Source organism: Leucoraja erinacea, chromosome 5 (genome assembly GCF_028641065.1).
Source record: "Leucoraja erinacea ecotype New England chromosome 5, Leri_hhj_1, whole genome shotgun sequence".
Lineage (NCBI taxonomy): Eukaryota > Metazoa > Chordata > Chondrichthyes > Rajiformes > Rajidae > Leucoraja > Leucoraja erinaceus.
In genome coordinates, this window is record NC_073381.1 from 85,941,521 (window position 1) to 85,962,254 (window position 20,734).

The following is a 20,734-nucleotide window of genomic DNA, read 5'->3' on the forward strand; positions in this document are numbered from 1 at the left end:
GTTTGATTGCACTTGTGTGTCATTGAATACTGTCAATTGAACTTCTGTGTATGAGCTGCTACTCTGCTGCTCTTCCAGTCAGTGGATCATTTTGTCATGCCATGCACAGTTTTTGCCTAAGATTTTTTTTACTGAGGTATTATTCAATTAGAAAGTTTTGCATCCAGTGCATACCGAAAATAGAAACAATATAGTAATCAGGTGTTGACAGTGAATGAAATGGATGAGAAAGAATAACAAACTAATCTTCCGAACATTTTGTGTAAATGATCCTCAATTTAATATTTTTCAGGCTTGGGTGTCATCAGTTCACACAACCTGTTTATGAGCCAAAACCAATTGAAAGTGGAGCATCTAAATCACTCTTTTTCCCAGATGAAGCAATTAACAAGCATCCAAGATTTAGGTGAGTTAATGTGAATCTCACTTTATTCCTGAAAATGCCAAATGCAAATTTGTGGGTTTTTAGTGAAGCCCTACAACTCTAACGTTATATCAACAGCTAAGTAAATGCTTGGTCAGTCATGAACATTGCCCATCCAAATAAGAGTACACCACAACAAGCTTGGATGAAGTAGATTATATTTGACAGTACTTTTGCCACCTATATTAAAAATGTTTGTTGTAAGCTATGTTTCCATTTTGAATAGATTATTTATCACAATGACAAAAACAAAATTTAATCAAAAGATAGTTAGCCTATACAGTAAGGCCAGAACGAAGATTATGTTGACTTATCAACGACATCAGCTGACATGTTCTGAGGACTTGCTTCCTCTTATCTATTGCCAATTTGGCAATACAAAACATTTTTCTTTTCATTCTACCAACACATCAAATTCTAAAAGCTCCTTCCGTTTTCTCTCAAGTACCGACTGTAATAAATTAATCACGATACACATTGAACCTTAATGCAAACAATCTAACTCCGCGTTTTGGTGCAGAACGGATGTCGCACTAAAAATATATTAAAAATAATTAAAAAGTGGATTTGATCTTTTGAGGCATCCACGTGATAATGCTCTTGCAATTTTTAAAATTTGATATTGTTCAGAGGGTGCACATTATAAATAACGTACGTTTGTCATATGGGCCTTTTTTCCTGTATGCTAAAGATTCCTTTCTGGTACTTGTGATCAGATATAATTTTTTATAATGTGGACGTGATTCCCTGCCAAGATTCCCTCCATGTGAAAGGTTCTCTAAGCATGCTTAAATCAAGAAATATGACGTTACTCTCTTCAACTCGAATGTCTTGTAGTTCTCAAATTGTGTTGGCCTTTTTACTTGGTATTTAAACTGTTAATAGGCATGTGCACATTGTGAAATATTACTCTAGAGAAAGAGGATATTTAGCATGTGCTAGCTGTGAGCTATCCAGTTGCCAGCCGCACTGGACTAGGAATCTGTCTATTTTCAATATATTTGATGTCTTCTGCAGGATCAATAAGTAAGTAAGTTTATTGGCCATGTATTCATATACAAGGAATTTGCCTTGGTGCTCCGCCCACAAGTAACAACATGGCATACAGTGACAGTTACGAATGACTCAGAAAACATTAAACATTAATAATAATAATAAAACATTAATGATAAAACACCATTGATCAAGCATGTGAACCAACAAAATACCAGATCAACGGGAGGCTACAGATTTTTGGTGTTGAGTAGAGCAACTACTCGTGGATAAAAACTGTTTTTATGTCTGGCTGTGGCAGCTTTGACAGTCCGGAGTCGCCTTCTAAAGGGAAGTGATTCAAAGAGTTTGTGGCCAGGGTGAGAGGGGTCAGAGATGATCTTGCCCACTCGCTTCCAGAGCCCTTGTAGTGTACAGTTCATCAATGGAGGGAAGGTTGCAGCCAATAACCTTCTCTGCTGATCGGACGATTCGCTGCAGCCTCCGGGTGTCGTGCTTGGTGGCTGAGCCAAACCAGACCATGATGGAGAAGGTGAGAATAGACTCTATGATGGCCGTGTAGAATTGGACCATCATTGCCTGTGGCAGATTGTGCTTCCTCAGCTGCTGTAGGAAGTACATCCTCTGTTGTGCCTTTTTGACTGCGGAGTCAATGGTAGCCCCCCACTTAAGGTCTTTGGAGATGATGGTTCCCAGGAGCTTAAAAGACTCCACAGATGTGACTGGTGTTGTTGATGGTGAGAGGGGTAAGTGGAGGGGAGCTCTCCTAAAGTCTATATGTCTAAGATTCATGTTTATTAAATAGGATATCTCAACAGGCACATGATATTGGTCCTTTTAAACCGATCACATCCAGTGCTTTGAACTTCTAACATGACTTAGTGAATATGGCAATAGCTGTACTAACAAGTTCTATAAACTGTAATATCCCAGCAGCCTGATTCAGTATAAACTAGTATATTTTTTATAATGTTGTCTGTTCTTGTATTGAATTTTTCTTCAGCACTTTGACTAGGAACATTCGTCACAGGAGGGGAGAAAAAATAGCCATTAATGTACCAAGTAAGTGAAAAAAGAACACATTTAAAAATCATTACGTTCTATCGGCAGTGGCCTCTCATATATATATATATATATATATGTGTGCTTACATTTCTCCTATGTTTTTGACCACTTTGTCTGATTGAATGATAGTATCTACCACCAATTTCCTTTGAATCCTCAGGATCTCTGCTCTTTTGGACAGTAAAAGCTCTTTGACTGGTTTCCATGTCGTTCAAAATCATATTGGCAGGGCATTGATAAGAGATATGTCACCATTTTTTACTTGATTTCACCGTTCCCACCTGACCGGTGGATGTAAATTAGTTGTTAGCATCTGAAGGGGCTGGGGTCTGTACTTGGAGTATGCCGTATGTTTTGAATTGCCTTGTATTGTATTAAAAACTGTTGAGTAAAATGTTTAGTATTAGAGGTCTACTCGGGTAGGAAGTGAAGATCTGATCCAAATACGACCAACCCAAATCCACGGTTAAACAGATGACTGATGATACCTTTTAAATAAAACCTAATTACATTTAGAACAAAGTCATCCAGGTGGCAAATTGATTTTCATGCTGCAGTTTGTAAAACTAAAAAAATATGATCAGGAGCTCAATCATAATTCCACTAATAGTCTGAGGTTAGAGTGATGGGGACATCCAGCATGGAAACAGGCCCTTTGGCCCCACTCGTCCATGCCAACTAAGATGCCACATCTAAGCTGATATCAAAGTCCCTCTAAACTTTTCCAAAAAATGTACATGTCCAAATGTCTTTTTAAAAGTTGTTATTGTACGTCTCAACTGACTTAAACTGAACACAGCTCTCCAAGTGTGGCCTCATCAACACGGCCACCAAGTGGCGCAGCGGTAGAGTTGCTGCCTTATAGAGCCAGAGCCCCGGGTTTGTTCCTGAATTTGGGTGCTTGTCTGTATGGAGTTTCTACATTCTCCCTGTTTCCGTGTGAGTTTTCTCTGGGTGCTCCGGTTTCCTCCCACACTCCAAAGAAGTACAGGTTTGTAGGCTAATTGGCTTGGTATAATCGTAAATTATCCCTTAAGGATAGCATTATGGTGCTGGAATTGCTGATCCGCGCAGTCTCGGTCGGCCGAAGGGCCTGTTTCCGCACTGTATCTTCAAACTAAACTAATCTTGTACCACTGTATCATAATATCCCAAATTCTTTACTCAATTACTTAACTGATAAGGCTGACATGCTAAAAACAGCTTCACCACCCCATGAAGCTGTGATGCAGCTTTCAGGGAACAATGTATTATTACTCCCAGATTCCCCAGCCCGACAACACTCCCCAGGGCCCTGCATTCATTGTGAAAGTCCTGCCCTGGTTTGACTTCCCAAAATGCAACACCTCCAACTTTCCTGAATTAAACTACATGATTTCCTTAATGCTCCTCAATCCCCTAGATGCCTCCAGGGATCACTGGTCCCAGTTGCCTATACCTGACCCGTGCCTAGTTTTTCCTCAATTTCTCTTGTCATTCATTCTTTACTCATTCCTGCCTTGCCCTTCACTCTAACAGGAACATGCATGCCTTGAACACTCACTATGACCCTTTTAAAAAAAATCTACTTCCCGGACGTCTCTTTGCCCAAAAGCAAACTATTCCAATCAACATACGCAACTTTGTGTCCAATACCATCAATTTAGAACGTTAACTTGGGGTCCTGTCCTATCAGTTAATTATTTCTATTTTAAAGCAAATAGGATTGTGGTCGCTGGTCCCAAAAAAGCTCATTCACTGACAATTTAGTCACTTGGCAGTCCCAATTCCCTAATAGTGGGTCAAGCTTTGTCCTCTCCCATGTAAGGCCCTCAACATATTGCCAAAAGAAACTTCCTTGGAAACAATTCTTGGAGAGTTTCTTGAATTGGCCTCCACTGCCACAGAGGGCAGTGGAGGTCAATTCAATTCACTGGATGTTTTTAAGAGAGAGTTAGATTTAGCTCTTGGGTCTAAAGGAATTAAGGGATATGGGGGGGGGAAAGCAGGAACGGGGTGGCTCAAATAGCCTACTCATACACCTATTTTTCTATGTTTCTTAATCACACTTGACAAATTCCATCCCAATTAAGCCCTTCATGCTATGGAAATCTGTCTATGTTGAGAAAGTTAAAATTCCCTACTATGATTGCCTTGCAGATTTGCAGTAACATGTAATTTCCTGGTAACTATTTGGGGACCTATAGTACGATACCAATAAGATGATCATCCCGTTCTTTTTTATTTCTCTGCTCTACCCATGCAACCTCACTGGACGAACCTCCAGTAATGTCATCCTAACTTCTGAAGTAGGGTCGCGTTGCAAAACTTAACTTATTCCTTTTCTCCAGAGATTCTGCTTGTGACCTGCTCAGTTGCTCTAGCTATTTGTGTCTAACTTCCTAGATATCTACAGCACTCTGTGCTCATTTTGATGCTTGCTTCAACTGATGACACTTTTTATCTCTACCACCCTCCCACTGACTTTGCCCCCTCACCACCCTGTGCTTTAAACATCATTCCTCTCCAATTTCCCACCAATTTCCTTAAACCTATGTCCCACAGCTGTTGATCTCTCTAGCTTGGGGCAATAGATCCTTTCAACTTTATTTATTTTTATTGGAACCATAATGCTACCAGGTATTGTCATGCTTATACCTTATTCTCTCTTTCAGTTTATAAAGACAAAAAAGTGTCCTCTCCTTTTGTTGAGAAGTTTCTTAATGATGACGGCGAAGCAGCAAGAGCTACAAAACTTGACCACATTTATATGGATGCTATGGGGTTTGGAATGGGCAATTGTTGCCTTCAGGTAAGTTTTAATTAAAAGATTTGTGAATAATGTTAATTTAATTTTTAGCTACATTCTTACCAGTACCTTTTTTTGTTTGTGAAAGGTGACGTTCCAAGCTTGTAGCATCTCAGAAGCCCGATACCTTTATGACCAGCTCGCCACAATTTGCCCTATCGTGGTAAGTGTTGGTCTTGGGATGGGGGTTTTTCGAGGGAGCTTTGTAGCGGCAGATTTTCATATCTTTCAAGTAATTAGCACCCTAGCCGCTATTTGGATGAGAATGGTTGAAGGGGGTGTCTTTTAAACGCATGCAAGCTCATTCACAGAGACCTTCAGAGCTTCTTCTCAGATATGGCTTAAAAACAGTCTTTTGATGAATAAATGCTTTATTGTTGATAGAAAACAGCAAGATATATCCAAGTTTCTTCCGCCTCGTTACTACAATCTTCCTCGAACTCCAGCTTATTACTTTAGACATTAGTATACTCTTCGTGTCTCCGTAACACTGGTAAGATCTGCCGTGATCTCCTTTAGATCTCCCATGGACCCCGCATGGTAGAAGGGTTAACCTTCTCCATCGTCTCTCCAAACTAATCTAAAAACTAAACTTCTGCGCGAGCGTTTAAGCTCCAAACATGCCCAAAAACACGTCATAAATCCCACCCACAATGTAACGGGCAGTCTAAAATTTAAAGGCACATGCCATCATCAATGACATGCAAAACAGGCCAAATGGCCACTACAAGCTTGGCAAGGAAAGGAACGAGGCCTGCAGGAAGAGAGATAGGGAGTTGGGTGGCGGAGGGTAGGTTATGGGTGGGACAATCCTGTTTTTTTTTTTCCTATGATTTTCCTATGATTTGATTTCATTCATTATCTGTGGAAACACTACATGATGTTGGGGAAGTCCAGGTCAAGGGGTCATAGTTTAAGGATAAAGTGGAAATCCTGTAGGACCGAGATGAGAAAAACATTTTTCACACAGAGAGTGGTGAATCTCTGGCACTCTCTGCCACAGAAGGTAGTTGAGGCCAGTTCATTGGCTATATTTAAGAGGGAGTTAGATGTGGCCCTTGTGGCGAAAGGGATCAGGGGGTATGGAGAGAAGGGAGGTACAGGATACTGAGCTGGATGATCATCCATGGTCATATCGAATGGCGAATGGTGCAGGCTCGAAGGGCCGAATGGCCTCTACTCCTGCACCTATTTTCTATGTTTCTATGATTATGGGTGGAGGGTGGTGTCTGGAACTGATGGGCGGTTATGAATCAACTTAATTTTCCACGTCAGTCCCCTAATAGCAGAAACAATGAGAAGTATATTTTCAGTGAACCGTGTTATGGATGAAGTTGGCTTAAGTCCAGGTTGGTGTGTGTGTGTCTGCAGGATTAGTTGGTTACTTCTTTCAGGAATGTGATGAATTTATAGAACTTGATTACCTCATTTCTCACCGTCTGGAATATGATATCCCTTGTGTAACTTCCCCATAATAATCAAAGATTTGATGATTTAAAATACCAATTGCCTTCATATGTTATTCCTTGAAGATCATCTCAAGCTATGCTATTTTTAAGGAATCAAAAATTATTTTTGATTTTAAATAGATTATTTGATAAAATTGGGCAGTACTAATAATTAGCAACATTCCTGGAAAGTTTTTATTTCTTCAACTGTTAGTCAAACTTTTCACACAAATTTGAAAGAATTTCCTGCATTATACTCTTCTAATTATTTTTATATCTATTGCCCTTTTGAAGGACGTTTATACAAAACTGCACTCTGCAGCCCCTGATTCATAACTTTCGGGGGAGGGGGGAAATTCACTACTTCCCTCAAACTGAGTGGTGGGCTACAATGAAAAATCAAACCAGTGCTTTTCATGGGATTCCCTATATTACTTAATAGTAATTGCATTTCAAGGACAATTATTATAAAGAATGGAAATCAAGTTACAACTGGCATGTTAAATGGCTAAAAATAATAATGAATTAATATGTAGGAATGAATCGTATTGCAAACAAAATATCAGCTAAATTATGATATTTGTAAGAAAATATGTTTCCATTAAAATGAAGTGACAGTCACTTAGCACAATACATTTAAATGTTAACAAATTGCAGTTAAATTAAATATTAATCCAGACTGGCACTTTCAATGGTACTTTATTGTCATAATATTGTCACAGTAAAATTCTTTTTTTGCAGACAATTTAGCAAAGTTTTATAATCACAATTCACAATCATACATGGGCACGAGTGTGTAAGGGTACAATAGGGTGCATTGAGGCAATATACATGTCGCCACAATTCTGGTGCCATCTTGAACCCTTCAAGTTCAAAGTTATCAAATATGTAAACTCTTAAATTGGCCATAAAGGCCCGTTGTCCTGTTGGCGGTACTGGATTGGAGTTGCAGGGGTCAGCCCGGCCAGGTGATGTCAATGTGCTCCATGCTGCTCCAGGCTATGTCTAATCTGCGCACTCAGCTTCTTCGAGCGGCACTCGATCCAATTGAGCCCCAGATTGTCACTGGGGTGTAATTTCTCCTGTAGTGCCTCCAGCGGCCCACTCCATCGACAGGCCGACCTGTTAACCACTGTCCCTCCCCTCACATGGCCACCGCCCAGCTTCCCGCAGCCAAAGTGTCTCTGAGGGCGCGGGAGGCGAGTCCCCACCCAGTCAGTGACACGGTTCCTTTTCTCTGTCTGCTGTTGCTGCCATCTTGAAGAGCTCGATATGCATAACTTTAGTAGGTTTCTTGCAACTGACCAAAGAAAATAAAGCTAACCGTAGGGTATGCGTGTTTACATAGAAACATCGAAAATAGGTGCAGGGGTCGCCCTTCGAGCCAGCACCGCCATTCAATATGATCATGGCAGATCATCCAAAATCAGTACTCCGTTCCTGCTTTCTCCCCATATTCCTTGATCCCATTAGTTTGGGGGACAACTAGTGTTGGCTGGTGAACACTCGGGTTGTAACAAGATGTGTAGGGTGGATATTGCAGTTGGCGACGTTTTACGGGAAATTGTAAGATTGTGTAAATCTGAGGACTAAAGATTTCTATTTTCCAAGGATGTAAACTTGAAGGGAAATATCTACTATTAGTGTGGAAAAGGTTGGTGTAGAGAGCAAGGAGTCATCGCTGAAGGAATGTTTCTGGAGTGATTACTGAGGGAATATCAACGTGCCAAATGAAATTTTCCTTTTTTCGAGTGACAACATAAAGTTATTCAATGGGCCAACCTTGAAGGATTTGTATGAGAGTTGATATGAAGCAGGTTTTAGGCTAATTAATATAGCATAGATATTCTATTTGTGCACTTCAAACATAGATGATTTAAAAGTAACGCTGATTTATAGAATTTTATTATTGAGGTGATAATGAACCTATTAAATACTTCTATTGACTTTTTACAGTCAAAAACTTTGATCTTGAAGTCAGAAAGAAAAGTGCAAATAAAATATTAAGATGAATAAACTGCTATTATGTTCTGGTACCATGTGTAACTAATTTATTGGCAATATAGTCTATCATATAATTATTTGTCGTATTACATTTAATGTGCTTCTAAAGCTGCAGTAAGTAATAATTTGATTGTTCCGATCCCAGTGCATATTGGCAATTAAATACTTTTTGACTAATTCAGTTGAGTCTTGCTGAGGAAAACATTGGCCTAAAGATGTTGTGAATTTGGGATCATATAGCTCATTCATATTGATGGTTTGATTGGGTATTTAAACATTATAGATCGGTAAACATAATTATAATATTTCTGATGAAAATATATAAACTAAACCATTCAATAGCATGAAAGTGCCCTGATGCCATTTAATATATTCTGTGCATAAAGGTGAAATTAATAAAATTAAACTGAAATGAATTAAATTCTGGACTGCTGCATTTAAGTACAATTTTCCTTTCAGATGGCTTTGAGTGCTGCTTCACCAATTTATAGAGGTTACATATCGGACATAGATTGTCGCTGGGGTGTAATTTCTGCTTCTGTGGATGATCGAACCAGAGAAGAAAGAGGTTTGGAGGTAACCAAGTGAATTCATTTGTGTTTGCTTGCCATTATTTAAACTTGCACAGCGTGAATCTAAAGCCTGATTTGTTTTTTGTAGCCATGCAAACACAGCAAGTACAGGATCAATAAATCCAGGTACGATTCTATTGATAGTTACCTCTCCAAGTGCGGGGAAAAGTACAATGATCTGGAATTGACAGTCGATGATGAAATCTACATGCAGCTTCGAGAAGGAGGTAAAAGTGAATTCATTTAAACAAAAAACTTTGTCTTTTTTTAATTCAACAGCCAATTATCGTACTTGCTGGAAATGGGGTTGGTTAGAAATGTATGGAAAAAAAAAATAATATTTCAGGTTGTGGATTATTCATCAGAACTGGGAAGATTTGGAAAGACGGGGGAATTAGAGAGGTGATAAACAAGGGAAATAAAACCAGAAAATGCTGGAAACACTCGGGTGTGGCAGTATCTTTCCAAAGGGAAACAATTGATGCTTTGGGCCAGAGATTCTTCACCAGATAAGCAGCCACATGTTTGTTTCAAAACAAAAGGAAGATCTGTGACAATGGAAAAACCAGAGCTTAAATCTTAAAACTAAAGAATAGGAGAGTGAATAGTAAAGAAATACATTATTTTAAAATATTTGGTTTGGCAGTCATACATGGTTGAAATCTGTACAGGGTTTCCAGCATTCAAAAGAATTCCAATTAATAACACCTAAAATGCTTAATTGTTGGTTGGCTAATTTTGTAATGATTGCTTGGTTGCTAATTTTAAGACCTTGTTTCTAAGTTACGAGTTCTTCATGATGAGACCTGAACCATGACAACATTCATTCAAAGTTTGGTGCCATGGTTACATGCATGACATGTATTTCCTTTTAGAGTTTGGCATAGCTAGAAAGGATCTAGTTATTGTGTCGACTGAAATCTCTTGTCAGCATTTGACCATTGCTCTTGCTCGCAGATTTAAACAATTATTTCGTTTATTTTCCTTGTTTTACCATTGTATTTTTGCAAACCCAGTCTGTAAGAATTATACATTAAACTTTAGGTAGGTTTTCACATTGCTTTTCTATGGAAGCTGTCTTTTTTAAAATTTCAATCTCATTTTATTCTCCCATATTAATTCCTTGGTGAATTGTGAAATGTTCCCAATCCTCGGGTTGATGCTTCTTTTGGCAAGTCTTTCTCTTTTGTAATAGGATCTCCCCCTCCTGAACCCACTGTCCCAAACTGCTTCCTCCATCTCTCACGCACGCACACACGCACGCCAATTTAATCCATCAAATGTTTGCCCATCATCTGGACTATGAGCTGCCTGGATCACAAACAAAACCTAATTTTCCCCATGTTGTCTGAAGTTACTTTGACAAAACTCTAAAATCCCTTCTGTGGCTTATCATTATTCTCTACCTGATTAAACGCTTACAAGTACCTTGTTGCTAAGTGCACATGCATGTACCCTTGCATAGTAACTTCATTCTGTTTCAATTACTCCAGGTTGAGTACTTAGTGGGTGGAAATTTTGCATCTTCTTTCAGAATTAGAAGTGTACATTGCGAAGTATTATGTTGAAATAACAACAAAATAAGTGTTAAATTTACTGAATTATTTCCCAGGGTATTGTCATTTGCCAATGTGTAGAGACAGGATTAAATGTAGCCAAATGCAGAGGAAACTGAGGAGGTTTTTTTGGATTACTAAATATTTTCACGAGGGGAAGAAATTTGGCATGGGCTACAACATGCAGGAGCAATTTATTATGTCCCTTTGTAATGAAAAAAAGTTTATTCCTGACAATGTGAAAATGTCTTTTTAGGTATTGATCATCTACTGGCACAACATATTGCTCATCTTTTTATTCGGGATCCTTTGACGCTCTATGCTGAAAGGATACACCTTGATGATGCCAATGAGTCTGATCACTTTGAGGTAATATAAAGCTTACTCGATTTGTATTTAAATACTGCTTCTAAAGACAAAACATGCTGAAGTGCATCACAGGGTTGCAATCATCCAGAAATAGGCAATGAGCCAAAAGACTGGTGACCAAAAATTGGAAAGAGATAGAGTTTTTAAAGAAAGATAATTACACTATTTTGGGGAAAGAATTGAAGAAGCTAAAGCTAACAAGTTCTCAGAGTTGGAATGATAAAGGAGATTGCCATGATATGGAGGAGTGAGTCCATGGAATTTAAACACAAGGTGAGAATTTTGAGATTGAGCTTTCAATAGACCCAGTGGTAGGATGGCTCAGTCGCCATAGGTGGGGGCTGAGATACTGGCGGTCTTGGATGAAACTTACATTGTTGGAGGCTAATCATGAGGCCATTGTAATAGTTGCATCCGTGGGTATTGGATAATGAAGATTCCTTAGTAGATGGCTGTGAAAGGTGTTCTAACAATTTGGAAGTCAGCTTTCTTGTTCACAGAATGTTATTAATTGCTGAAGGGGAGGCGGGTGCCGAGGGGGTGCATGGTTGCAAGCAGCCCAGTTCTGCCTGAGGCCATGGCCAAGGAAGAGGTTACAATGGTTGACAGGAACGGTGGTTTTAATGGAGGCCAGAGCAAACACCTTTGTCCACCCCTTATCTTTAATAGTAGCTGAACAAAATGTTTTAAATGTATTTGTCTAGTTTTCAGCTGTCGTACAAGATCCTTTGAAAATTATTCTTGAAATTCTGCTTTTTTTTTAACTTTCATTTTTGAAATGGTATTCGGGTGAGGATTATTACGATGAAACCAAAACGATCCATGTATTGCAGAACAAGTCACTGCCTTTTTTGGAAGTGATACACTATTCCTATATTTGGTATGGAACCAACCATTTAAGGAGTCTCACTGTATACAATTAAATGGAATTGATATTCTGTAAATTATTGGTTTTCTGCAAAGTTAAAGTTTTAAACTTCAGGTTGAACCGGCAACTGATGACATTGTAAACTGAATGTCCGGACAGGATGACAAAAGCTTGGTTGAAATTCCCTGAGCGGCCACAGATGGCATTGTAAACTGAATGTTCCATGGTTCAATAGTACTTTATTTGTCACAAATGCAACAGCACAGTCAAATTCTTTTTGCATATATTACACATGCAGGCACCACCATATTTGGCACCATTATCCAAAGTCGACCTGTGCACTGGCACTGTATATCTCCTGGTCTGATCATATTCATTATTATTTAATATTTACTTGATCAATTCAAATCTACAAAGTATGTTTATCTGACTATACTCATATCACCAGCTGGCTTGTCTCGGATGCTGGTACTGATGCACTTTAAGGTAAACAATATTTGGAGTACTAAAGTTATACTTGATTTTTATATGCTGTTAAACGCCTTGTCGAGATTACAGCCAGCTGTATTTCACTCTGGATATGGCAGGTATTCTCTTCAATATGAGGAGAAAACACCTCCAATTTCTTATCTGGGAATTGCCCTTCCCTGGCCCAACCCAACAGTTCAAAGCAGTTTCAAATGCCTCTGTGATCTGTTGAACAAATACTGATGTTTCTGAATGTAAAAAACTTTCTGAATGTAAAAAACAAAAATAAAATGGACGGGGCCTCCTGTATATTTTAGCAAACGGAACGAGTCCCTCAAATCATCTCCCTTATTCAATGCAAAAACTGGTTAATCTGCATCAACTCCATCTCCTGACCAAAGACAACTCTTTGATTTCACTGAACTTCAAAAAATCGACTGAGCATCCCCACTGCTGGTGTAAGGAATTCCCTTTTTTCCCCCCAAGTCTTCTGAATAAAGTTCCTCCTTCATTCTTGTGACCACTTAACATCCGGAGGCTGCAACTCCTGCTCTTGGATTCATCTGGTAATGCCCGTGAATAAATTTCAATGTGAGTGTCTGGTATTTGAAACAATGGGAGAGTCCCTATCTCTCTTCGTCGTACTGTTCCATGTCTCGTGTCATAATTCCAAAATTTGGTTCAGAGTAAGAAAGGTTCACTTGTCTCCAAGGCAACTTTTATTTTTCTTCTTGAGGCAAGGAAACTACTACTCCACTCAGTGCTGACAGGTATTTTCCTTCCAAGACACTGTACTTAACATTAATTTATTTCCATTTTGTTTGTTAAAGGCTAATATTTGCCATGCTTTTAAACCTTGTTGAAAATTGTAATATAGAAAGCTCTCTGTCCAACTAAAGACCTACTTCTCTTGTATTGATTCTGTCATCATATTAGAAGAAACTGCTTCGACTCAAATGCATGTAAACTAAAATGTGTGTTTGCGATGTATAATAGGGCTTAAATTATGGAAACCAATTTTCATTAAAATAACACTTTTACATTTGACTATTGATAGAACATACAATCCACCAACTGGCAAACCATGAGGTTTAAGCCACCTCCCCCAAATTCGGAAATTGGATGGAGAGTTGAATTTCGCCCGATGGAGGTAAATATCACACCTGTATTGATGTAACTGCATTAGTTGTAACACTATAATACATTTAATTAAGTTATAATACTAAATACTTAAGTTTTTGCTTTGATGGCAAAATGTAATTTTGAAAGATGTTGCTTGACATGAGTTTAAAAAGGAGTTTGATTTGATTTGGTATCAGACCACCATTTTATGCCCTGGTTTTAAAACATTTTCTATTAGAAAGAAGCTAGTGTATAGTTGTGGACTACTGCAGTCAGTTCCCAAAAGTTTTAGGAAATTCAAACTTTGGTGTCCTTGCACCCAAACAAAAATCCATCTTTATGGTCTCCTCAAAAATCCACAAGTGAGCAAAAATGTCATATCCGCAATCTTTGGCCATAACTAATGTGACACACGTGGTCTCTTCCACCTTGGAGTATTTAAAACACGTGCAAAAAATGAAATTCCTGTGCCTTGTCTACTTTAAATAGATTTAAAATAAAATAATGCCTTGCATCTGTTCTGCTAATATCTATTAATTTAATCTGAACTAATTTAAATGATGATCAGAGCTCCGGCTTACTACTTCTTTATGGTGGTCATTTGATTTTATTGAAGGTAAAATGCACAAATGATCAGAAAGGAATAGCACGAGTCTGCTATTTAGCCTCCTTCATGCTTGCCAGCCAATCAATAAGATCATGGCTGACCTTAATGCCCGCTTCTTGCACTAACCTCATATCCTTTGATTCCTTTAATATCTAATAATCTATTGATCTGTATCTTGAATATACTCTGCTTCTGATCCCCCACGGTCCACTTGCTTGGAGAATTCCAAAGATTCACTACTGTCTGGGTGAAGAAGTTTCTTCTCATCTGTGTCTTGAATGGCCGAGCCCTTATTTTGAAACCATGGCCCCTGGCTCTTAATACCCCAACCAGGAGAAACATCAACATCAATATAACCAGGCAAGCCCTTTAGAATTTTGTGTTTCATTGAGATCTCCTGTCATGCTTTCAGACTCGAGTATGTGCCCAGTTTATTTAATGTCTATAATCTCTCCTCTTGCTAAAGGCTTGCCATACCAGGAATACATCTAGAATACCTGTTGCAAGTTTAATGTCCATTAGGTAGGAGGCTAAATATGTACATATTCCACATGGCATATCACCAGTGCTCATTATAATTCGAGCATGGAGTATCCAAACTCTTACTTAACCCTCTTCCAATACAGGCCAACGAACCATCAGAAGAAGGGTCCAGGCCCATGTCTTCCAGAGATGCTGGCTGATCTGCTGAGTTACTCCAGCACTTAGTGTCCCTTTGTTGTAAATTCCTTGTGTCTACCATTTGCCTTCCTAATTGCCTACAGCACTTGCAGGTTAATTTTGATTTGCATACAGACTTGTCACAAGTTGAAAGACTATTCAGCCCAGTCACGACACTTCCCACTAGATCATTCTCACTCTTTGGATCTCCCTTTTTAACTCTGAGACTTCTTGCAGTCCCCCTTTGACTCTGTTGCCATTTAACTACACTAAGGTGTGATTTACAGTAGCAAGATAACCTTCCCAAAATAGTTCTGGGATGTAGAGGTTCCTGGAGTTTGGCCACAGCAGTGTTAACTGTTTCGACACATAAATTCCACAGGATCCCAACGATCTATCGCCACTTAGGAAATACTGTTGGCCTCGTATTTTCCATATAATATTCTATCCACTGTTCCCTTTCATTTGGCCTATCTTTCTCCCCAAAGCCCCTCTGCATCCTCCAGCAGGCCTAAATAATCACCTAGCTTTGTACCATCAGCAAACGTGGATACATAAAACTTTTGTACCTTCAACCAAATCTTTGATATTAAGTAGTGAACAGTTGACATCCCACTCATCACACATGCCTATCCAAAAATGACCTGTTTTTACCTGCTATATTCTGTCTATAAACAAATCCATGCCGCTATCTTTGCTATACCCCATTCCCATAATACTTTGGGCCTAATTTTCTTGTATGGCACCTTATGGGTGAAAAAAAAACTTACAACAGAGGCTTCCGGTGAGGATTACCGCAGATTGATTCCTGGGATGGCAGTTTTGTTTTTTCCATGAGAAAAGACCCGGAAGATCACGCGGAGATATAAAAATCCCAAAATGTTATGTCGATAGGCCAGTGTGCTTGTTCCTGTATGGGATTTTCTACAATACTAGGATTAGATATTGAACAATTTGGGTACTTAGATTAGATATGAGGCATCAGTATTGACATAAATAAGTTCCTGATCTCAGTGGAGCTCATCTCTACACCGTGTCCATCTTGACTATTGGATTAATATCAGCTAATTTTTTTTTTTAAACGTTTTTTACATCGCTTTCATGGGTTGTTGGACTGTGTGACAAATCTTGATTAATGCAGCCAAACAATGTTAAAATCCTGCAAGGTCATTGGCCGTGTGACCAAGGAAAGCTTACTTTATTATGTAGGTTCATCTCCAGCTGTTAAACATGTGCCAAGTTTGCAGATGGTACAAAAGTGGGTGGTCTTGCAGATAGTGAAGATGGTTGTGAAAAATTGCAGCCGGATCGGTTGGCCAGGTGGGCTGAGGAATGGTTGATGGAATTTAATACAGAGAAATGTGAGGTGTTACACTATGGGAAGTCGAACATGGGCAGGACCCACACAATAAATGGGGAGTATTGTAGAGCAGAGGGATCTAGGAATGCAGGTACATAGTTCCTTGCAGGTAGATAGGGTGGCCAAAAAAGCTTTTGATACATTGGCCCTCATCAGTTAAAAGAGTATTGAGTATAGATGTTGGGAGGTTGTGTCGCAGTTGTATAAGACGTTGGTGAGGCCACATTTAGAGTATTGTGTTCAGTTCTTGGCACCATGTTATAGGAAAGATGTTGTTAAGCTGGGATGGATACAGAGAAGATTTACAAGGTTGTTGCCAGGACTCGAGAGTCTGAGCTATAGGGAAAGGTTGAGTAGGCTGGGACTCTATTCCTTGGAGCGCAGGAGGATGAGGGATCATCTTATAGAAGTGTATATAAAATCATGACGGGAATAGATCGGTTAGAAGCACAGAGTCTCTTGCCCGGAATAGGGGAATCGAGGACCAGAGGACATAGGTTGAAGGTGAAGGGGAAAAGGTTTAGTAGGAATCTGAGGGGTAACTTCTTCACGCAGGTTGGTGGGTGTATGGAACGAGCTGCCAGGGAAGGTGTTAAGGCAAGGACTATCGCACCGTTCAAGAAACAGTTAGGTACATGGATAGGACGGGTTTAGAGGAATATGGGCGAAACGCAGGCAAGTGGGACTAATGTAGTTGGGACATGTTGGGGAAGTTTGGCCGAAGGGCCTGTTTCCACACTGTCACTCTATGTGCCAGTTGTGTGCACATGGACAACTGAGTCACCAATGCAAATTGAGTTCCTGGTACAGTAGACCCAAATGCAGTGCCCTCAATAATGTTTGCGACAAAGACCCATCATTTATTTATTTGCCTACTAGGTATAAACACATGCAGTAATTTCTACACGGTGAAACCAAAATGTATAAAAATGACCTTTAATAAAATCTGACAATGTACACTTTAACCTCGTATGATTTGTTTCTATTACAAATCTCAAATTGTGGAGTACAGAGGCAAATAAATAAATGATAGGTCCCAAACATTATGGACCTGACTCCTGAAGAGTGTTTCTGATCTGTCGGACAGGTGTTTGGGGATGTTTCTTTATTATAGAGAATTCTTCCGTCTTCAGCTGTGGAGGTCTTCCTTGACCTGCCAGTCCCTTTGCTATAAAGAGCTCACCAGTGCTCTTTTTATTCTTAATGATGTTCCAAACAGTTGGTTTTGGTAAGCCTAAGGTTTGGCTGATGTCTCTAACAGTTTTATCCTTGTTTCTCAGTCTCATAATGGCTTCTTTGACTTTCATTGGCACAACTTTGGTCCTCATGTTGATAAACAGCAATAACATTTTCCAAAGGTGATGGAAAGACTGGAGAAAGGACTAGGTGCTGAGAGCTCTCTTATACCTGCATTAAGGAGGCAATTAAACACACCTCAGCAATTACAAATACATATGAAGCCATGTATCCCAAACATTATGATGCCCTGAAATGTGGGGACTATGTATAAGCACAGCTGTAATTTTGTACATGGTGAAACCAAAATGTATAAAAAATACCCTTTAATAAAATCTGACAATGAGCACTTTAACCACATGTGATTTTTTTAAAATTATATTACAAAATTCAAAATGTGAAGTACAGAGGCAAATAAATAAATGATGGGTCTTTGTCCCAAACATTATGGAGGGCACTGTATATAAATATTTGAAGCTACAAATATGTAAAACTAACCAAGTCTCTAGCAGGAAGCAAGCATGTGCTTTTTCTCTATTGAGAACTGGCCTAAAGATAACAACTTTCCCTAGTGTGAAACTGATGGGTGAAAAAATCCAAGGCTCCACTGATTAGCTAGCCTCTGTCTTTATTTAGTGGGAACTGATGGCTGCATCTGTCTCTGCAATGTTGACTGACTCCTGTAATCAGTCTTTACACCTTGAACCAGCTTGTACCGATGAGATCCCATTTACCCCTTCCAGAAGGTCAGGAAATTCTGGTGTTTTCCTAACCTTTTGTAAAGTATTCTAAAACTACTCCCCTTGAGCTGCTGTTTTTGTTCTCTCCGTTTCCTTCCGATATGTGTTTCTTTTGAGTTGCAATGCTGTAGCATGTTCCCGTCATCCTAAGCAAGGTTTTCCTTAAACCTTATCCTAATAGAACTTTTATTTTCAAATTGGCCACTTGATGCCGATTCTCCAAATGGCAGAATTAGTCTTTTCCTTCACTAACATTTCATGGTTTTTCAGAATCAATGCAGCTCTGCCTTGGTCTATTCTGCACGAGTTGAAATAGTCACATTGTCTGCATTCTGTAGTTTTCCCATCACTGCATAATGGATGAATATTGCAATCCACTTCAAGCAAACAGTAGATCAGGACCTTTTCTTTTGAATCATGACCCTGTGCACACAGGCACACAGCAGACTGCATTTAACATGCCAAAAGTTGGAAATGCCGAGCTTCAACCTCTGTTTTGTTCTGTAAGCCAACAAAATAATATCTGAAATTTGGAAATATATGCATTCTGCTTTAGTGGAGCCACAATTTCTTTAAAAAATGAAAACAGTATTTATATTGATAAACTAATACCGTAAACTTAGTATATATAAGATGGCTGTTTAAACCTCTTACATTCACTAACTCAAAAATTGAATTGTTCACAGGTTCAATTGACTGATTTTGAGAATTCTGCTTACGTGGTCTTTGTGGTGCTGCTAACTCGAGTGATCCTTTCCTACAAATTGGATTTTCTTGTCCCACTCTCCAAAGTAAGTACGAGACAGAAAATGTCGATCTTTAACAAATACTGGTCCTGCATTTGTTTTGTTTTTTTAGTGTTTCATTGTTTGAACCAGCTGCATTAAGGCTGGTCAAATATAATTCCACTAATAACAATGGTGTAGTGCATGAAATAGTCCAAAAAAACTAGGAGTGCTTTATTAACAGCCAAGTTACATTGCATTCAAGAGAGAGTTAGATATAGCTCTTTGGGCTAACGGAATTGGGGGATATGGGGAGAAAACAGGAACGGGGAACTGATTTGGGATGATCAGCCATGATCATATTGACTGGCGGTGTTGTCTCAAAGTGACGAATGGCCTACTCCTGCACCTATTTTCTATGTTTCTATATCATAGCATTTCACAATTGTGGATTCTCTTCAGCGTCATACATTTGATTTTTTTTCTCTGGATAATTTAATTTCCTTTTAGAATCCGAAGGATGATGTGAATGCATTTTAATTGCATGTAATCTGGAAATCAAAGCTGATTAAAATCACCGACCATGAAAATCAGATTCTTTAGATTCGGAAAACTCCATTGATTTTTTTAAACCTTGTTACAATATAGCCATGATTAAGTATTATATTTGCACTGCCACTAACGGAACATTTTGTGGTTATCTCTTTCCGTTCCTTTTTCACTTTCTTTCTGGAAACTATTACACAATATTTTATCTTTATCCAGAACGGCTGAATATTTTTAAACTAAAGAAGCCTATTGCTGATATCAACGAGGAATGGAGCCCCAGTCACTCCCCTCTTCTGCCAAATTTCATTTAACATATTTACACAAAATATGCTTTCTGGATTTTGGTAGTGGTGAATTTGAATGAGGCAAATACATTTTAAAGGATTAGAAACTGGGAATATCCCATTAGCTTTTTTTGCTGGGAATTGCTACTGCTCATTTTCTACATTCACTAATATCTAGCCTTGAAGTACAAAGTACATACTAAAAATGTTTTGTCTTTCTTGAAATTTGGCTGCCGTCCATTTCAGGCTAGTCTTTGGAGAGAACCTGGTGAAATGGTGCATGTAATTATCCAAACTGTTTTGTTGAGATGAATTACTTTTCACGTTGCTCGAAAGTAACTTTTCAAATTGAACGTGTATATAATTAAGGAATCATAAATTCTATATGTGTGCACCACTCCTCAGTTAATAGGCACTTATTTAAAATAAGGGCTAGGTAATTCTCTGATTTGTTCCTGGTTAAGGAATGTTCCACACTAAATTCTCACGATCAAATTCCATTAGGGTCTTGGTGGTTCATGCATATAGAATTAAATCGACTCGAGCACATTTAAAGTTTCATTCCGTCTCGAAAGAATAACATAACTTTTTTTCAGAAGCTGAAGGACTATGAGTGAACTCCGTGGTCTTTCATTACTATTCATTGCAGTGTAATTTATTAGAATACACTTGATGTTCTATCAGCTGATTCATGGGACTTTTAAGCCAATTTATTGCGTAAACAAGAAATTTTACTGTTTAAAACAGGGCATCAGCTCCATTCGATGCAGTAACTCTCTGATAATCCGCTGTCCAAAAATGTGAAAATGCTGATGGTTTAGCATCCTCCCTACTCACTGATTCCCGATTCCTGCACTTTCCTTCTATTTATCATATTGTCAAAACCCTCAAACGTT

At 38.8% G+C, this 20,734-nt stretch overlaps 1 protein-coding gene across 3 annotated transcripts in view; it reads left to right on the forward strand.

Moving 5' to 3' along the window:
• gclc (glutamate-cysteine ligase, catalytic subunit) overlaps positions 1 to 20,734 on the forward strand; it is a 61,351-nt gene that overhangs the window by 28,356 nt on the left and 12,261 nt on the right. For all 3 annotated transcript variants that reach the window (XM_055636162.1, XM_055636161.1, XM_055636160.1), the window contains 9 exons: positions 293 to 406; positions 2,421 to 2,479; positions 5,137 to 5,273; positions 5,359 to 5,433; positions 9,182 to 9,298; positions 9,383 to 9,521; positions 11,107 to 11,219; positions 13,613 to 13,705; positions 18,967 to 19,071. In XM_055636162.1, coding sequence (XP_055492137.1) covers positions 293 to 406; positions 2,421 to 2,479; positions 5,137 to 5,273; positions 5,359 to 5,433; positions 9,182 to 9,298; positions 9,383 to 9,521; positions 11,107 to 11,219; positions 13,613 to 13,705; positions 18,967 to 19,071 — 952 coding nt within the window. The remainder of the gene's footprint in view (positions 1 to 292; positions 407 to 2,420; positions 2,480 to 5,136; positions 5,274 to 5,358; positions 5,434 to 9,181; positions 9,299 to 9,382; positions 9,522 to 11,106; positions 11,220 to 13,612; positions 13,706 to 18,966; positions 19,072 to 20,734) is intronic.